Genomic DNA, 18,173 nt, shown 5'->3' with positions numbered 1-18,173 from the left:
CCTTACAGCTTATTCTCCTTATTGACAATCAGACAGTTTATGAGCCTGAAACATGGGACCAAATTGAGGTCAAGGTGTGGGACTCTGCTACTAAAAACGACAAGGTTGCGGTGGGATTGCTCGGCACCTGGCGAGCAATCTCTGAGGCCTTAAAGAGCCCTGTGGGACCACAGTCAGAAACGTGTGGTTTGCCAGACAGTGAGGGAGCTGCGGGCTCCTTTACTGATCCTTCTGCTACGCCATGGGCCCCTCTGCTGCTACAGCCATCCAAGGCTTTTGCTGTTCCACCCCCTGCTGACCTGGACGTGCCTTTTGACCCAGGCCTATTGGCCTTGAAAAGGAGACTGGTATGTTTTTATTCGATCCAGGAAGATTAAGATACATAAGGCCTGAAGACCGAGTTGCTTGACAACTTAAAGCGAGACATATTGGTCAAAAGGAATGGAAAATGGAGACTTGTATGTAATCAAGAAAAGGAATGGGAAATGGAGACTGTTAAGTCGTGGAACTTCAAGGATTCTTTGTTACCTTTTCTGCTCGTGATTATGTATAGGCGTACTCGATTTTAGTAAGTTATGGAACTTAGAGGATTGTTTGTTACCTTTCCTGATTGTGCGTATGTGTAGGCATACTCGGGTTTAGTATGTAAAGCAACGTGCTGTATATTTAGAAAATTGATGTTTGTGTGTGCGTGTTGGTGGAGCGTAGACTCCCCGCACACCCAGCACTGTTTACTTTATACCTTTTAGAAATATTTGTTTTATAAACATTACAAAATTCAGATTGAGTTGAGGCCTCATTTATAACACTTTGGAGACTCAGGAGTTGGCCTCAGCGATCCTCGTGGGTCCCTTCCAGCTCAGGACATTCTGTGGTTCTATGACCCCAGTGGAGAAGTGGTGAAAGGCGACAACCAGACCAAGATACGGTAGGTTTGCCAGGATGGATTTTGGTGCCGAAGTTTCCTCCTCAAGTCTACTTCAGCCATGAGCTAGGGACGGCCCTCTGTGTGGTAACAGGCCCTGGTGCTGAGGTCACAGTGTATCCCTCCTACATCCCTCTGCCGTGCGTGCCAGCTGTGGCCCAGTTGCTTGTGGGGCCGCTAGGAGGAGGACCCAGAGAGAGCGTTGTGTCTGTCTGGGGACATCCTGCTGCGATGGAGAGGCTGAGAGCCCTTAGCGGTGAGGGGCAGCGGGAGGGAGGTTGGGGGCTGAAGCAGGACCCTTCCCAGCAGGCTGCTCGGGGCTGCGTCTCCTGCGGAGATTTCTCTCCCAGCTGGCCAAGATCCTCGTCCCTACCAGCTCCAGCCCCCTGCGGCCAGCAGCACCGATGACACTTGCTCCGTTCTTTCCTTCCTTCCAGGTGTGGGCTGCTGGCCCAGACGTAGCCGTCGCCAGGGCAGAGGCAGGGTGCCAGGGCCTGTCCCTGAAGCGGCCCCGACCTCTGCCACTGTTGTGACTTCTCTGCTAGAGCGCCTGCAAGACGAGGAGGTGAGCTGGGGGCTCCCCACCATGATGCAGCGGGGGGAGCAGGGTGCCTCTGCCCTCCTGGTTTTGTCGTCCAGAAGCCCCTGCACAGGGCAGTGCCCAGCCTGGAGCTTCTCAAGGAGCAGTCATTTGCCCGGGCCCCATCCCAAGGTCCCCTGGCTGCCCAAGCCCAGAGGCCAGGGGCTTTGTGTCCCTCTTGCAGCTTCCCAGCCCCAGCAGCACATCCCTAGGCTCTGCAGAGCGAGGGCGGGCAGCTGGCGGCGCGCTGGCAAGAGGAGCAAAGCAAGTGCAACTGATCCCTATGGTGCTCTGTCCCCAGGGCGACAGAGCGCAGACTTACTGCGAGCTGGAGAGCGTCTTGTGGGGAGATGACAGCTGCCTGCAGTGCGGTGTCGTCAACCGGCTGCTAGCAGAGGTGTCCTGGGACCTGACAGCTGACCAGGTGAGATGGTGCTCTTGGGAGGCGAGGGGAGCAGCCTGCCAGGCATTGGAGGGCAATGCGGAGCACACAGACAGGTTTTGCTGGCCTTGGGGCCCCACAGAGGCTCTTGAGCCAACCTGAGCCTCTGTTTCAGGGCGTGACGGAAGACACAAAGGTGGCTGCCAGTGACGTCCTGGTGGCTCTGGCCCGCTCCCACTTCAGCTTCGTGCTAGCCGAGCTCCTGGCCCAGCTGAATGCCCCAGGGCAGATCTCCAAGGAGTTCGTGCTCATCACTGTGGGCAAACTCCTCAGCACCAACGGTACGGTCCAGCACCGCCATCCTCCCTCCCTCCCTGCCTCCCCTCCCGCTTTGGGCCAGGCTGGGAGAGCTGGGATAGAAAGGGATCCTTCCCCTCTCCACGCAAGCCGTGCTGAGCTGGGGGGCACCGTGGCTGCAGCGCCTCCTCCCTCGCTGCCAGTGCCGGCTGGGGGCTCTGACCGTGGCCACTCTCCGCTCTCTTCTCAGCCCTGCAGTGCATCCCCTTCATGCGCGTGGTGCTGTTGGGGCTGCGCACCGTGGTGGGCCAGTTAGGGAGCGGCCGGATCCTGCGTGCTGCCTGCGGTGGTGAGTGGACCCTGGGGAGGGGCAGGGGCAGGGGCAGGGGCAGGGGCAGGGGCAGGGCAGCCCCTGGCACCTCGCTCTGCTCTCAGAGCGGGCATGGCGGGCCTGAGCCCACGCTGCTGCCATCCCAAAGCACTGGGGACGCCTGGAAAGGGTGGCTGAAGGTTTCTGTGGGCTGGAGGTGAAGGTGCCCGGGAACTCCTGGGTCCTTTTGCTGCCTTCCTGGGCTTTCCTACTGGGTGAATGTGCCCTGATGGGCAAAAATGGGGCTTCCAGCAGGCTGGCGGGGGGTGCCGCTCCCTTCCCTGCTCCAGGCTCCTTTTTCTCTTCTCTTGGTGCAGCTCTGGAGCAGTGGGCCAAAGTGGTCAACGTTTACATCTGCACCTGGAAAGGATGCTCCTTGCCTGCTACGGAGAAGGAGCAGCTCTACGAAAACCTTGCCCAGGTGTTCTGCTCTGTGGCAAGCAACTGGCTGGACTGCCAGGAGGAAGAGGTGAGAAGTGCTGCTTTCCCAGCTGGGGACGGCAGCAGGGATGTCCCCTGTGCCTGTGCCTCTGTCTGTGCCCAGCGGGCTGGCTGCAAAAGGCCCCAGACTGGCTCTGTGCCTGGGGCTGGGGGCTCCCTGCGGGGAAGCAGCTGAAGCCCAGGGCATTTGGGCAGGCAGGGCGGGGGGTGAGGGGTGGGGAAAACCTCTCTGCCCTCCAGAGCAAGCCCATCTCCTGCAGGGCAGAAGGGAAAGGGCAAGGGGAAGGCCTCTCTGTGGGCAGGGCAGGCCTTCAGCCTTTGACGCTGGGCCTCCCCGCTTCCTCTCCAGGACAAGCAAGCCGTCATCGGGGCCATGACTCCCTTGATGCGTGTCCTCCTGCACAAGGAGGAGCACCGGGAGCATGTCTGGGAGCAGCTCCTCTGGCTCCTGCAGCAGTACCGGACGGTCCAAGACGCCTCCAGGGTGACCAAGGTGAGGTGTGGCGCAGGGCCTGGCACGGCCGTGGGGTCTGTGCAAGTGGCACGAGGGCTCAGGGGCTGTTTGCACGGGGAGCTCTGTGGCTGTGCACAGTTGCTCCATTTGCAAGTGGCTTGACATGGCTTCGGCCCTTTCTTCCTCTCCTGTTCTCTTGCAGAGCCTCCTTTCTTTCCTGGAGGCCCTGGAGCAAGTTCAGATCCCCGTCCCCAAGGGCAAGTGTCTTGCCATTAACAGCGTCGTGTACAGCGAGGTAAGGGGAGCCTGCACCCACACAGACACAGCAATTCCCTCTTGGCTGAGTCTCGGGAGGACTCCAGAGCCCCGAGTCTTTGAATGCTGCTCGGCCTTGGCTCCTGGGTGGCTCCTGGGTGCTTCAGACCTGTGCGTGGGTCCCTGGGGACGCTGTGGGGTGGGCTGGGTTTTGGCTGGGGGTCCTCTTGCCACCAGTGCCCAGGGAGATGAGAGCTGGCAGCGCCGTTTCTTTTCGGGCCCTCTCAATGCTGCTGGGACTTTCTCCACCATGTTCCCACCTTGTTCCCACAGCTCACTGCCGACACCAAAGAGCACAGCCAGGACCAGAAGGCAGAGCTGAGCCAGTGCATCCTGCTGCAAGGTAAGGAGAGGAGCTGTGACGATGCCCCGTGGGGTCCCGGCAGCTCTCTCCCAAAGCTCAGCAATGGGGGTAAGCTGCTTGCTAATGCAGGATGGGATTTCCTCCCCACAGCTCGCATCTGCCCAGAGGAGACGATCCTGTTCCTGGAGTCCCAGCTGGGCCACGAGAGGGAGGCCGTGCGCGTGGCAGCCCTGGGTCTGCTCGGTGCTCTGGCACGCTGTGACGGTCAGTACTGCGGGGTCAGGGCTTGGAGGGCTCTCTTCCGCCCTCTGGGCTGTGCCTCCACGCATGCCTCACTGGATCTCTTGCAGAGCCCGCGATGGCAGAGAAGCTGCCCGAGGTGGTGGAGGCTGTCAAGAGTGTGTGCAGGGACCCCAGCATCCCGGTGAGCTGCTTTGGGAAGGGACTGTGCCGTCAGGGTCGGGGTCGGGTTCGGGGTTGGGATGGGAGAGCAACCTTTTCCCTCAGGGCAGAGGCAGAGCCTGGCAAGGCTGGACTAGAAGGGCTCGGACCTAGGCAGCCATTTCCCCGCTCCTTCGTGTTTACCGGAGGGAGGGCTGACGGCCAGAGGTGATGCCGCTGCCGGCATGGGCAGGTCCCCGTGGCCCTGTGCTAAGCACACTTGACCCCTGGCAGGTGAGGAGGGCAGTTCTGCACTTCATCAGGGAGCTGCTCAGTGCCAATGCCCAGAGCTGCTCAGCGTGGGACGTTGTGGGCTACATCTTCAGCGAGTTCAGCCAGAGCTCGAGCAGAAGGGTAAGGCCAGCGTGCAACATCTTCCCTGGGGAGATCTGCTGCCAGGAGGCTGGCATGGGAGCCTGCTGGGGCCACGCCTGAGCCTTCTGGGGCAGGAACTGAGAGCAAGCGGGGCGGGGGGTTCCCAATGGTGTCTTGCAGGCTGCGGGACTCCTGTCTGCCCAGGAAGCCCAGGAAGAAGGAGCTCTCCAAGGGCTGTGCATGGACGTCCTGGGGTCACTGGACATCTCTGTGAGAGGGATGGCCAAAGTAAGTCCTCCTCTGTCCTGCTGCTGCTGCTGCTGCTGCTCCTCTCCTCTCCTCTCCTCTCCTCTCCTCTCCTCTCCTCTCCTCTCCTCTCCTCTCCTCTCCTCTCCTCTCCTCTCCTCTCCTCTCCTCTCCTCTCCTCTCCTCTCCTCTCCTCTCCTCTCCTCCTCCTCTCCTCTCCTCTCCTCTCCTCTCCTCTCCTCTCCTCTCCTCTCCTCTCCTCTCCTCTCCTCTCCTCTCCTCTCCTCTCCTCTCCTCTCCTCTCCTCTCCTCTCCTCTCCTCTCCTCTCCTCTCCTCTCCTCTCCTCTCCTCTCCTCTCCTCTCCTCTCCGTCAGGCCATTTGTTCCTAGCCCCCTTTGCACACCTGAAAGCTCCCCCCCAGCATGCTCTCAAGTGCTCAGGGAGATGCACACCATCCTCCCCATCTCTGAGCTGAGGCAGAAATGCTGACGGGCTGAATTGTCTCATTGCCTACAGCTCCTGTGGCCGAGGCTGCTGATCTATGTGATGCCAGCCAAGTACACGGGCATGCTGATCCCCCTCTCGCGCTGTCTCCGCGCCCTGGCTGAGAGAAATGAGCTGACAGCAGGGCACGAGCATCACGAACTGGATCCCGATGTCCTCAACGCCCTGTTGCAAGGTAGGAGTAGCAACTCCCCCACGGAGCTCTGCTTCCCTCTGGTCTGCGCCCTGCAGGGACGGCAGCGTGGCAGGGCACGGTGTGGCTCGGCATCTCACCCAGCATTTCTTTCTCCCCTCAGACACGACGCTGACTCCGCACAACTTGCTGGCTCGCCTGCTGGTGGTGGCGGGGTCTCCTTTTGCGGGCAGTGACCTCCAAGCTGCTGCCTTGCTGGTGCTGCAGAGCCTCCACAGCAGGATCCACGGAGCTGTGGGGGCCACGTGGAACAGCGAGATTCCCCTGCTGCTGCAGTACCTCCAAGGTAAAGTGCTGCTGGGGAGGGGGCAGGGGAGGGAGGGCATGGCAAGTCAGCTTCCCAGCATGGCTAAGGGGAATCCCCGCCTGGTGCCCAGTGCTTCTTCTGCTGCCGTTTCGTTTCCCTGCCGGGGAGCCAGCACTGAAGCTGGGGGGAGCGGTCCCACAGCCATCCATTCGTCCCGGCCCTGGTGGCACCTCCATGGCCCTGCTGGGGCGGTGCTTGTGGGGAGGGACGGACGGCTGCCTCTGGAGCGGGTGCAGCCACCAGCTTCCCTGGGCCAGGCCAGCTTTGCAGCAGCTCTTCTGTTGTGGCTTGGTCCCAAGCAAGGTTTTTGTCTTCTTTCTAGGAGGAAAGGGGAACATCCCAGACGCTGCCGAGTGGGAGCGCCGTCTGCTTCAGGTACTGCAGCCCTGGGAGGCGTAGCATATAGATAGAGGTGGCATTCCCCAGCTGGCAGGGGTGTTTCCCAGGCACCCCACTCCTCCTCCTAGAGGAGTCTCTCCCTTCTCCCACGGGCCACAGCTCTCGTGGAAGGCCACTCTGGCGTGGCCGTGTGCCTTGGCACTGCCTCTTCCTGCTTGTCAAAGGCCAAGAAGCATTCGCTTCCTCTCCTGTTCTCTCCTGCAGTTCCTGAGGGCATCCCTGGAAACCATCGGGGACGACGCCTGGATCAAGCGCCTGAGCTGTGCGCTGAGCCAGCGGCTGGACAGCTCTCCCAGCAGCTCTGGGGAGAAGGTCGGTTCCCTGCCCGGCTCTCCCCTGGCAGCGCAGCCACGGGGCCCCCGCCCACGTGCGGGGCTGGGGCTGGGGCTGCAGGCGCTGCTCTGCCCACGAGGGCTGTCTGCGCTGCTTCCCCGGCCCTTGCCCCCCGCGGCCTTTCCCTCCTCTTGTGCTGAGCGGGGCTGGCGAAAGCCCATCCCTGCGTCCGGGCTCGGCTGCTCCCCGTGCGCTGGCGCCTGTCCTGCTCTGGCCCCGTTGCAGCACGCCAGGCTCTTGCTGCATCTCGGGCTCGGCTTCTTCCCTTGCAGGCTTTCCTGTACAAGGCTCTTGGGACGACGCTGGGAGCTTGTCAGGAACTCCCACATGTCCAAGAGAACCTGCTGCACCATCTGATGAGAGCACAACCTGAGGAGCCATCTGAGGCCCAGGTGAGCTTCCCTGCTCTGTCCCTGGGCCCTGCTCCAGGCCTTTTCCAGCTCCTCATCGCTGCCCGCCACTGTGAACGGCTGGGCCTGTGCCAACTGTCCCTCGCTCTTTTGTTGCAGGGAATCATTGCTCTCGTCTGCCAAGCCGCCGACAGCCACTTCCGCCTGGCCTTGGAGACACTGACAACATTTGCTGCCACCTCGAGCAGTGTCCGGGGCCTTAGGGTTTCCAGAGGCAGGAAGGTGAGGTGTTTGGGGTTTCCCTCCCTGGCTGTCTTCCACCTGCTCTTCATTGTGGGCTGTGGGGGGCCATGGGGCGGACGTCTCACAGCATCTCTTGCAACGCAGACGACCCAGGCCAGCAGGAGAGCTGAGGCCACTTGCAGGGCTGTCATGCTCGCCCACAGCAGCATGGCACTGCGTGCCTCCAAGGAACAACTGCTCGCCCACGTGGAGGCAGACATCGCGGGCAACATCCTGCTGCTCTCCATCTCCAGCAGCCAGGTGAGAGCTCGGGGCATGCAGGGGCAGGGCTGCTGGGTGCCCCAGCTCCAAGCCCTCCATGCTAGGGCATCCTGAGCCTGGCTGTCTCTTTCTCAAGGTCCCCCGAGGAATGGTTTGTCCCAGCACAAAGATCCAAGCGCTTCCCCTAGATTTCCCCCGCGTGCACATGTTCCTCTTGCAGCCCGTGGCCCTTCCTCCAGTTCCAAGGGTTTTCTTCTCTCTTGGGCCCCAGAACTTGCAGACCAATCTTGCCCTGGCGCAGAGCATCCTTGAGGTCGGCTGTGCCATCCACGCTGCGGGGAACTTGGGCAGCTTCCATCCTGTCCTGAAGCACAAGCTGCTGCTGATCCTGCAGGTGAGTGCCCAGAGCCAGGGCTGTCTTGCAGGGGAGTTTGGGGCCATGCCAGGAGGCAGGAAGGTCTCCCTCAGCCGCGTGGGAGCTCCTGGAGCCGTGTCCCCAGCTGGTGGGGGGGGCCCTTGGGTGCTGGCAGGCAGTGGCCATGGCTGGGCAGCCGCTGGGGAGCTGCTCCATCCTGCAGCGCCCCTGTGGGAGCTGCGGGAGCGCTGCAGCCAGTGTCTGGCAGGAGTGCCCGTCCCTGGGCAGGATGCGAGAGCTCTCCTGTGCCCAATGCCCACTTGGCAACTTTCTCTTGCAGAACTTGATGAAGACGACGCTCTGGGACTTCCCGGCAGCGTCCCTGCACCTGAAGGTGATTCTGGCCCTGGAGCAGTGGAGGTAAGAGCGAGGAGCTGCGGGGGCTGTGAGGCGGGATGACGTTCCTCCTGTCGGGGAGCTCCCAAAGAGCAGCACTCCCTGCCCCAGCCTAGGCTGCTTGGATTTGGGGCTGTCGATGAGGACAAGCCCAGATGCCATGTGACCCTCTCTGGAGAGCGCTAGGAACTCCTCTTTTTTATTGTTTTCCCTCGTCTTCCTTTTTCCCCTTGCCAGCAAGCTGGAGATCTCGTTCAGCAGCAAGGAAATTTGCAGCCTGCTGTCTGACTGCTGCCGGGCCATCCTGCCACTTCCTTCAGCGGCTGAGCAGACTGGGGAGATCAGGAACGCAGAGCAGGCAGTGCTGCAGCTCCAGGTAACTTGCTGTCCCTTCCCTGCCCACCTCTCGCTCAGGACAAGCTGCCCTCCCCAGCACAAGCTGTGTGCTGGCAGCAGCCGTGATCCTGCATCTGCGTCCCTCTCCCCCGCTTTCAGTCTCTGCACATGGCCACGAAGGCTCTGGGCCGGCTCATGGCAGTCCTGCTCAAGGCAAAGCCAAGCCCTGTCGACTTGGTAGACATCGCCGAGGTGAGTATCCATGGGGTGCTGGGGCAAGCGTCCCTCCTGTCACCAGTGGGGAATTAGCAGAGGAGCAGGAACCTCCTGCTGCCATGCCAGGTGACTGTGAGCTCGGGGAGGCCAAGAAGTGGGCCCTGCAGGGGGGAAAGCCAAGAGGCAGCCCCTGGCTGGCTGCAGCAGGGAGCTGGCTGCAGGGAAAAGCTCCTGGGTGGGAGCAGGTGCGTCTGAAGAGAGTGGGGCAGTGCCGCAGGGAAAGTGCCAGGAAGGGAGGGAAATGGAGAGGGATGGCGGGAAGGGAAAGATGCCCCTTGGCAGACAGAGCTGCTCTGCCCCAGGTGCTGTGGTTCTGGCTCTCCTCGGACAAGCCGTGGGTGTGCAAGAAAGCCCTGCAGGTCTGCGCCCAGCTGCTGGAGGACTGCAGAGATGGAGTGGCTTTTCAGGTGAGGAAGGATGCCCAGCGTGTGCCCCCAGCTGCAAGGGGGCCTGGCAGGGCAGCTCTGCCCAGCTGTGCACGGGCTGTGGGGTCCCCCAGCGCCCAGCCCCCCTCTGCCCAGTCCTGGCCTGAGCAGGGCGCGGCTGGGAGACGCAAGGGAGTGCTGGGGCCACCTCCAGCCCTTGTTCTTCCTCTCGCCCCTGCAGACAAGAGGTGCCTACCTGCCGTTTGGCGCCTTGGCGGGATTGCTGGGGCCTCTGACCTGTGAGCCCACGAGCAGCTCCCGCCAGCTGGCCGCTGCCTGCCTCAGCTCCCTTCTCCACATCCAAGGTGAGTGTGAGTAGAGCAGGCGCCTGCCGGCCCTCTGCCCCGCCTGGCCTAGCGGGAACCTGGCAAGGGCCATCCCGCTGCAGCGAGTTCAAGACTGACTCCCCTGGCCTTCAGCAAAGGCTGGGAAGGGAAGTTCAGTTGCCCTAAGTGGGACTCCCCTTTTCTCCCCGTGCTCGTTGCAGCCAAGGCCACGAACAGGCTGTTGGAGACAGACGACCCTGCGAGCTTGTGTGAGGGGCTGAGTGCTCGCAGCGACGCCTCTCAGCAGCTCCAGACCTCCATCCGCATCGCAGAGGTAAGGAGTGCCCTCAAGCTTGCCTTATGTTCTGAAGAGCTGGAGCGGAGCCGTGACGGGCTCTCGATCTCTCCTGGTTCTTGCATCTTTCCAGGTCGTTTGCAAAAACGTCCCCAAAGAACAGGCCGCAGACTTCATGAATGCCATCCTGGGGCCCTTCCGGCATTCCAGAGGAAGCCGCGTGCGTGCTGCAGGCAACTGGATGCTCACCTTTCTGGAAACGTGTGGCAAGGACATTGGTCCAGACGTAAGAGACATTTTGCCATGCCTTGGACTTTTTTGCTTTGGCTGTCGCACCACACATCTTGCCGTTTGTGTGCTAAAGAAGCTCTCGGTGCAGAGTCAGGGCTCGGGCAGGGTGCTAGGGGTGAAATTTCGCCTTCGAGCGTGAAAGCGTGGCAAGGGAGCAGGCGTGGCTCATGGGCTGAACGTCCATGTTCCCGTGCCAAGACGTTCTTTCTCCCCTGCTTCTTTCAGGTGCGAGGAATCGTCTCCGCCCTGCACACCTGCACAGAGTCCATGCTGGAGCCCTCGTTCGTGTACTTTGTGCACCATGCGGTGCTGATCCTGGCCCGCCATCACCGGGAGCTCACGATAAACGTCATCCTTGAGAAGTTTGTGCCTCTGGACAGGTACAATGCGCTCCTCCCTTTCCTGCTGGGCTCAGAGAGCCGTAGCTTGCCTCCCCTCCCTAGGGCGATCCAAGGGGAGCAGCAGCTCCTTCTCCTCCAGCCAAATGTCGGAGGTGTGCTTGTAGCACTGGTAACAGAGCATACGGGCTCATGGTTGCACATCTCTTGGCAGAAACACACTGGAGCTGTGGAGGACTCTGGGGAGAGCCAGCATTGGCCTCGGTGTGCTGAAGCGCTTAGCGAGGAAGCTGAAGAAAGTGGGAGACGACAGCTCCCAGCCCAGCTCGCCCAGTCGCAGGCTGCACGCCCACCAGCCTTCTCCGGAGTCCTTGACTGTACGTTCGGTGGCAGAGGCTTTGTGCCTGCTCCCCCACTCCCAGTCCGAGGGCAAGGCGTTGGGTGCCCTTTGCAAGCGTCTCGACACTGCTGCAGTGTCTCAGCGGTAGCAGTTCGGGACGGCCGGGACAGCCGCTGCTCCCAGGCTGCAAGGCTGTCCCGGAGATGGAGACGGGGCGTGCAGGCAGTAGAAGTGCCCCAGGCAGCCAGCGGGCCGGGGCTGGTGGCAAAGCTCTTGTTTAACGGGTGCTTGTTGGGTGCTCTCATTTCCCTGCAGGTCACCCGTGCCATCTCCGAAATGGTGTCCGTGCAGTCCAAGGAGGGGGTCCAGAGCTTGCTTCCCTCCCTCCTCCCTGGGCTCCTGCTGCAGCTCAGCAAGGCACTGGGGGAAGAGATGCTGTCTGCGCCCCTCAGCCCCTGGAGAGGGCACGCTGAGGATCAGCGGCAAGAGGGCAACGTGTGCAGGTCAGGAGCAGGAGGGGCAGGGCAAGGGGGGCTTGAATTGCCTGGCCATGCATGCTTGGTTGTTTCCTGTCCTGCTTCCTAGGCGGGAGGCCACTTGAGGCTGCAGATTTGCTTTTTTCCTCCCATCCCTGTTTGTTTGGGGCTTTCTTTTCTCTGTTTTTCTCTCTGTCATTCTTGCACGATGGCTTGTGCAAAGTTGGTTTTCACTGTGGTAGAGATGTCTGTGTGCTGAGGGTCTTCCTGGGCGGTGACTCCCAGGGAGCACAAGCACAGCTGCCACATCCTCGCAGGGTTTGTGGCCCAGCTCTGGCCACGGGCAGCTGTGCTTTCCTGCCGTGGAGGCTCTGCCGGTGTAATTCCCGGCCTGTCAGGGTGCACCAAGCATTGCACTCAGGCGGTGCTGCCTCCCTGGGGAGGTTCGAGTGCTCACATCAGTCCCCCCACAACACAACACAACACAACACAACACAACACAACACAACACAACACAACAGGGCACCTTGCCAGGGCTTAAATAGACAGTTGCTTTTTTGGCCGGCTTTTGCCACAGACCTGGTGGCTACAGAGCGTTGCCTCTGCGCTTCTTTGCCTCTCTCTCCGTCGCTGGAGCTTGGGATGAGTGAAGAAGCGGCTCGTAAAGCTGCTGAGCATTCTTGCTCTGCTAAGTCCCTGTAAGTTCTGTAAGATCCCTGCGGAACACTGCTCTGATCTGAGACTTCTCTGGCTCTTGCTCTTTCCCAGGCCTTTCTGCAAAACTCTCATGGCAGTGCTGAGCAAATGCGCTGAGAAGAGCTGGCTGACGCCGTTCTGGAGGCAGAAAATGTCGGCGCTGCTGGAGAGCCCCCGCACTTATGCCGAGGGCATGTGCCTCCTGACGAGGTGAGAGCCCCAGGGCAGCATCTCGCCTTCCTCTCGGTGGCTGCGCCCAGGGGAACGGCTGCCGGGGCCCTTTCCTGCGTGCTCGGGGAGCTCTGTGCAGGGCAGAGCAGCGCCTGTGCTGGAGGAGGGCAAGTCCGCGGTGGCAGCCTGCAGCCTTCCCACTTGACCGGGCGTTGCCCCTTGTGCTCTTTGTGCAGTGTCCTGCTCCGTGCCCAGCTCATCTCCCGGGAGCTGATTGAGATCTTCTCCCAGTGGCTGCGCTACCCATCAGCAAACCTGCAGCTGACGGCCATGGCTTTCTTTGCTGAGGTGAGGCAGTAGGAGGGCAGGGGGGCTCCCCAGGGCTTTTCTGAAAGACATTGCTGCTTGGGCTGCCTCTTGCTGTGGGGAGAGATGAGAAGCAAGCGTCCCCATCGAGACTCCTTTGTGCGAAGCCTGCTTGTGTGCTGTGCCTGGGCTGAGGTTGTGTCCTGACTCTCGTGGCTGTGTTGCTCTGTTGCAGCTGATGAAGGAGCCGCCTCTTGAGAAGAGGAACGTCCTGAAGACTCTGCGTGTCTTGGCTGAGAAAGCACAGCACCGAAGCAGCACCATAAGGCAGCTGGCAGCGAGAGCTCTGGGCAACGCAGCCGGCAGCATGCCCGTGGAGGTGAGACGGATTTCCCTGCGCTCTGACTGCAGGGATATTCCCCTCCCTAGCAAGACCCTGGGGGAGAGCTGCTTCAAGGGCCTGGACAGAGCGGCAAAGGCAAAAGCAGGGCTCCTTTCCCTGATGCCAGCAGGGCTGCCGAGGGCAAATTGGGTGCCAAACGTCAGAGTAAAAAAGTCTGTGCACGTCTTTGGCTTTGCAGGTGCGGAAGCACGGGAGACAAGTTGTCCAGGTGCTGCAACAGAGCCTGGCGGACACTGCCTGTCCCGAGGTGGTTGCAGAAAGCATGCTGGCGCTAGCTGAGCTCGTGAGGGTGCTGCAGGCGGTGAACTTGGGATCGGCCTTTGAAGACATCGCCAGGGCCACCAAGATGTTCTTCGAGTCTGTGAGTGAAGCCAGCTCTTGCTGCCGCTGCTCTGAGAAGCGTGGGGTGGGCAGGGGCCTGCACGCGCCGCCTGGATGGCCTCTGCTGGCTGAGTGCCTGCTTCGGCCTCGTTACCCAGCTGATAAACGGCTTTCTGCTTGCAGGAAGAAGAGTACCTTCGCTACTCGGCCTTGCGCCTCTATTCAGTCCTGGCTTCCTCAGCCTCGAGCAAGCGGTCGTTCTTTGCCGGAGAAGTGGCGGAAACATGGGTCAGCCTTTTCCTGCACCTCCGGGATCCCGACTTTGCAGTTGCCAGCGTAAGTGCCCTTGGAGCTTGCTCCCAAAGCCCCAGAAAGCTGCGTGGCCACGGCCCAGGCGTGGCTGGCTGAGCTCCCTGGGCAGGTCCCACACACGCTGCTGGAGGAGGAATGACGGCACAACTCTCTTTTCCAGATGTGCAAGATCACCTTCAGTCTCTGTGCTCCATTTATGGGGCTGAGGCGGCCACAGGACATCATCTCTCTCTGCGAGAGGCTGGGTGCACAAGAGCTGCAGGATGCGCTCTGCACTTACCTGGTAAGGAAGCTGTGCTCCAGCGAGACGTCAGGGCCCTGTGGACCTGCCCTGCCTCTCCCCTTCCCCCTGCCCCAGCTGGCTGAGGGGCAACAGAAGGCATCTTTCTGGACCCTGTGAACTTGTGCCTTCCTGTCTTGCCCTAGGCCAGAAACGCCCCCCCCATGTTGGAGAGGCTCCGTGCCGTAGCCAGTAGAGGCTTCCTAGAGAACGGGCAGAGGCTGCACCCATCGACCTTCGAAATCCTTGGTGAGAGCCCGCACTGGAACTTCCCACTCCCTTTCCTGACCAGAGCGATGTAGGGGCCTCTGCTTTCTCTTTGCTCTTTCCTCCGGGCCCTGCCTTTGCAGAACAGGGCACACACCGTGCTGTGTCCCATGGCTGAAGATGGGGTAGACAGGGACGCAGGGCTTTGCCTTGCAACCTGCCTCCGAGTTCCTTCAAAAGCTTGAGCAACCATCAAGGAGTGATCTGGAGATCAGGGATCCAGCTACCATCAGGAGTGATCAGGGGGCACAGCTGCCTGGGCTGGCTGCTCACAGCTCTGTCTGTCTTGTTGCAGCTTTCCAGGGCCCGAGCAGCACTGAGGACACCCGAGCGTGGAGAAGGCAGACAAGGCCCTAGGTGACCGTGGCACCCTGTGGGCAATAAAACTCTGTACATGTACGTGGTCTCAGCGCTCGCTGTGTCCTTGGGGAAATCCAACTCCACGTGGCCTCCCCTCTGCGGACAAAGGGTCTTTTTCGTAGGGCCAGGGGGGCACGTTGGGGCCTGTGGGGAAAAGCCTGGCAGGATGCACAAATGGGTTCTGAAGGAGCTGGTGGACCTAACCGGGAGGCCTCCCAGGGTTATCCAGCAAACGTCACTGCGATCAGGAGAGGCTGCTGGCAAACGGGAGAAAGCACACGTCGCCCCTCCAAATTGGTTTCTTCCCTGAAAAAGAAACCGCTTGCCACTCCTGTTCCCAACGTGTACATTTCATGAGAAGCGCAGAGAACGTATACTACTGTAACCTGGATCTTAACTTTTTCCCCCAGGTTTCACTAAAGAGCCCTTTGCACCCTTTGCACATTCCAGGAACTCATCTTGGGCATCTTTGGAAAACTGCTCTCCAAAGCAGTTCTCAACATGTGCTTCTGGGATGGTTTTACTCAGGTGGGCAGCTGAGCTCCACCACAACCACTCTCTCACTCCCCCTCCTCAAAGAGGAACAGGGAGAAAAGAGGATGCAAAGGGCTTGAGGGTTGAGATAAGGACGGGGAGATTGCTCAACAATGATCGTGACAGGCCAGAGTAGGGAGACAGTCCCATTCATTGCCTATTCCTAACAAGCTAGAGAAGCGAGAAACAAAGGAAAGAAACCCAAAAGGCCATCCACCCTCTTCCACCTCCTCCCCCCAGGCGGCAGTCTCACGCAATTTTCTTTCTTGCAACCTAATTTTAACAGAGTCCTATGACCAGCAGGTCTAAGCCTTATGATTAATGTAGTTATCTGAAGTCACCAGCAATTCAGTCCCTCTTCTACAGGACTATACCAAATGCTCCAGATTTTATTCCACTGAGAGATAGTTACTACAATATTTCAAGTACAGTTTCAAAAAACACGTTCAGTTTATATCTTGGTGTCAATCTCAAGTGACTTCCAGTAAACTGGGGTAAATTTTTCCTCTAGTAAGGCAGCATAGACAATTCTGTAGAAATAGTATTCTATAACACAAAGTGAAATATATTGACAACAAATAGAAATCATAAAGTATTTATTGTTTCATTAAAAAAAAATAAAAGAAGAAGAAACTGCATTAGAAAGGTTCTTAATCCCTTTCTCCACACCTTTGCCCCTCAGCCACTGGCAGGTTAATGTTAATAGCTGCCCTCAGGTTAGCCCAGAAAAGGGCACGCTTGCTCCTCTCCTTTGGCCACTCCAGGTACGTTCTCTTTGCCATGAGAGCCTTCAGCTTGTGGTACCTCGCAGGGATAATATACGGAGGGATAGGCTCCAGCAAAATCAGGATCAAGCTGTTGCAGTCTCACTGAACAACTTGTGATGGGCAAAGTAGAGCTCGTAGTGACACCACTCGCTCTGCACAAAGTTGGGAGACAACACAAAGATTGACTTGTAGCTCTTGTCTATGCAGTTAATGATATTCTCCACAATGCTCTTGCCGGGAACAAAGTTTCTCTCGTGCTGGCACAGCTGGACGCTGCCCTCCCCCTTCTCCAGGTTCGGGATCAGCTCGGTCTTCACCCACACGGAATCGCGCTCGCTGTAGGAAATGAAGGCGTGGAACTGCAGGACGGTTTCCCGCTCCTCGGGGCACTCGTGCCAAGCTCTGCGCTTCGTCTGCGTCCACTGCCACAGCATGCGCACGTACCACGGCACGTCCAGGTAGATGCACAGAAAGGCCACCACCCCCACCAGCACCAGCGTCAGCAGCAGAGCCGTCACAAGCAACAGGGTCATGTTGCAAGCGAGCTCCGTCAAGTGGAAGTCCTTCAGCTGCGTTCCCTTCAGGTCCTCGGGGTACTCGCACACGTATGCCTCCGGCCAGCCGGACAGCTTCCCCCCAGACTGCCTCTCCAGACGCACGAAGGCCTGCAGTTCACAGGAGCACTTGAACGGGTTGTGCCCGGCTTCCAGCTCCCGCACCCTCTGGCAGCTCTCAAAGAAGTCGGCGGAAGGGGTGAGGATCGAGTTCATCTCCATATTCAGGATCTCCAGGGCCGAGAAGCCACCGCACCCCGGCAGGTCGGCCAGCCTGTTCGACGCCAGGTTCAGCTCTTTCAAGGACTTCAGCTCAGCAATCCCCTGGGGGACGCTGCTGATCTGGTTGTTGTGTAGGTCCAGTTTGTTGACATTGACCGGCAAGCACCTGAACACGGACTCTGTCAGCTGGTTTGAGGACAGGTCCAGCTCCTTCAGAGACTCAGTCCATTGGCAGTGCTCCTCGGCTCCATCGGTACGCAGCAAGTTGCTGCTCATGTCCAGATAGCTCAGTGATTTCATGTACCTGGTCATGGAGCTCACCTTGGAAAGGCTCTCAAATTTATTCTTCTGTAAGATAAATATCTCCAGTTGAATTAATGTATCACAGTTCTGAAAAAGCAGATCGGTTAAATCATTGTTTATAAAATTTAGGTATCTAAAGGGACTGTTAGATGAAGGACATAGCATATGTATCATCTCGGATCCTGCTACTGTCAAGGCTTCAGTGTTCATGTCTGCAAGTATCCGGTACAGGTCATCCTGTGAAAAGTACAGATCTGTGACTAAAATGTTCTTCAGTGCCAGTGCTTTCATGGAAGTACCCGAATACCTGAAGTTATATTTTTCAATGTTCGACAATTGCGTAAAATTGTTGATATTGAAATATTCAATGGATGATTGCCATATAGTCTGAAGAAGTTCAAGAAAAATATTCCAGTCCACTGACACATTCGTCAGTGTCAGATTTTGTAGCCTGGAGCCTTTTCCGAAATCAGACAACAAAGTTATTAATTTTTTTACATTGCTATTAGTGATTTGTGACAATGACAGGCTTTCTGTAGTGTTTTCTATTACAACCCAATTGTAATCAGCTTTGGACCGCTGATGATGATGATTATACAACAGTGGAAGGCTCATGATGTTTTTCTCAGAACCACCTTCTGGAAAATTATTAGAAACAGGTGTAAAGAGTTCATCTTCCACAGACAGGCTGATATTGTTCCAAAAAGTTAAAACAAAGAGACACTCATAAACAAAAAAGTTCTGGAGATCTCTCATTTTCTTTGCCGTACTGGTTTATGGTTCCTTGCCAATGCTCAATATTTATCCATCCGTCTTTGTTCTTATCCTGTAACAACAACAAGAAAAACATATCGTATCATTAAGCGTCTATCCAACAGCCATCAAAGACCAACTTTGTTAAGGTTCATACTTTCTGCCTCTCCCTTTGACTCAGAAAGCAATTATTATAAACCTATTATCATTCACGAGAGGAGTTCCTGATTTGTTTACTTAATTTTATTATTTATATATGTATAATAAATGTTATTAAATAATTTTATTATTTAATTAAGACATTCCTTCATTATTTAATTATTATTTGATGGTGTATTTTCATGCTTTATGATAGGATAAGCAGGCAAAAAACCCAGGAACCATATCTCTCTCCTGTTCCACAGCAGTGTTTTGATTGGGTTAAATAGCGGACACGATGAGAACACTGGGTAAGGTGATATTTGTTTTT

At 58.1% G+C, this 18,173-nt stretch overlaps 1 protein-coding gene, 1 long non-coding RNA gene and 1 pseudogene across 2 annotated transcripts; 2 read left to right on the top strand and 1 right to left on the bottom strand.

The window, feature by feature from the left end:
• Positions 1 to 3,840: 3,840 nt before the first annotated feature.
• LOC137855734 (uncharacterized) lies at positions 3,841 to 4,495 on the top strand. The gene is made up of 3 exons (XR_011095916.1): positions 3,841 to 4,107; positions 4,219 to 4,332; positions 4,419 to 4,495. It is a non-coding gene; the product is annotated as an uncharacterized lncRNA (long non-coding RNA).
• Positions 4,496 to 4,680: 185 nt separating this feature from the next.
• Positions 4,681 to 14,610, top strand: LOC137855314 (maestro heat-like repeat-containing protein family member 2B). The gene is made up of 28 exons (XM_068679352.1): positions 4,681 to 4,863; positions 5,005 to 5,112; positions 5,588 to 5,750; positions 5,872 to 6,054; positions 6,398 to 6,450; positions 6,679 to 6,786; positions 7,080 to 7,199; positions 7,317 to 7,439; positions 7,545 to 7,700; positions 7,933 to 8,055; positions 8,357 to 8,436; positions 8,650 to 8,788; positions 8,908 to 9,000; positions 9,327 to 9,431; positions 9,631 to 9,754; positions 9,937 to 10,049; positions 10,144 to 10,296; positions 10,527 to 10,681; positions 10,854 to 11,016; positions 11,295 to 11,482; positions 12,224 to 12,361; positions 12,559 to 12,670; positions 12,864 to 13,007; positions 13,210 to 13,392; positions 13,536 to 13,688; positions 13,825 to 13,947; positions 14,091 to 14,193; positions 14,507 to 14,610. The coding sequence occupies exons 1-28, from the start codon at positions 4,681 to 4,683 to the stop codon at positions 14,566 to 14,568; spliced, it is 3,651 nt and encodes a 1,216-aa protein (XP_068535453.1). The 3' UTR covers positions 14,569 to 14,610.
• An 864-nt stretch (positions 14,611 to 15,474) lies between these two features.
• LOC137855732 (toll-like receptor 1) lies at positions 15,475 to 17,795 on the bottom strand (annotated as a pseudogene).
• Between the last annotated feature and the right edge of the window lie 378 nt (positions 17,796 to 18,173).

This window comes from Anas acuta, chromosome 4 (genome assembly GCF_963932015.1).
Source record: "Anas acuta chromosome 4, bAnaAcu1.1, whole genome shotgun sequence".
Lineage (NCBI taxonomy): Eukaryota > Metazoa > Chordata > Aves > Anseriformes > Anatidae > Anas > Anas acuta.
Note: the sequence above shows the minus strand (reverse complement) of the source record. Positions and strands in the feature narration are given on the sequence as shown.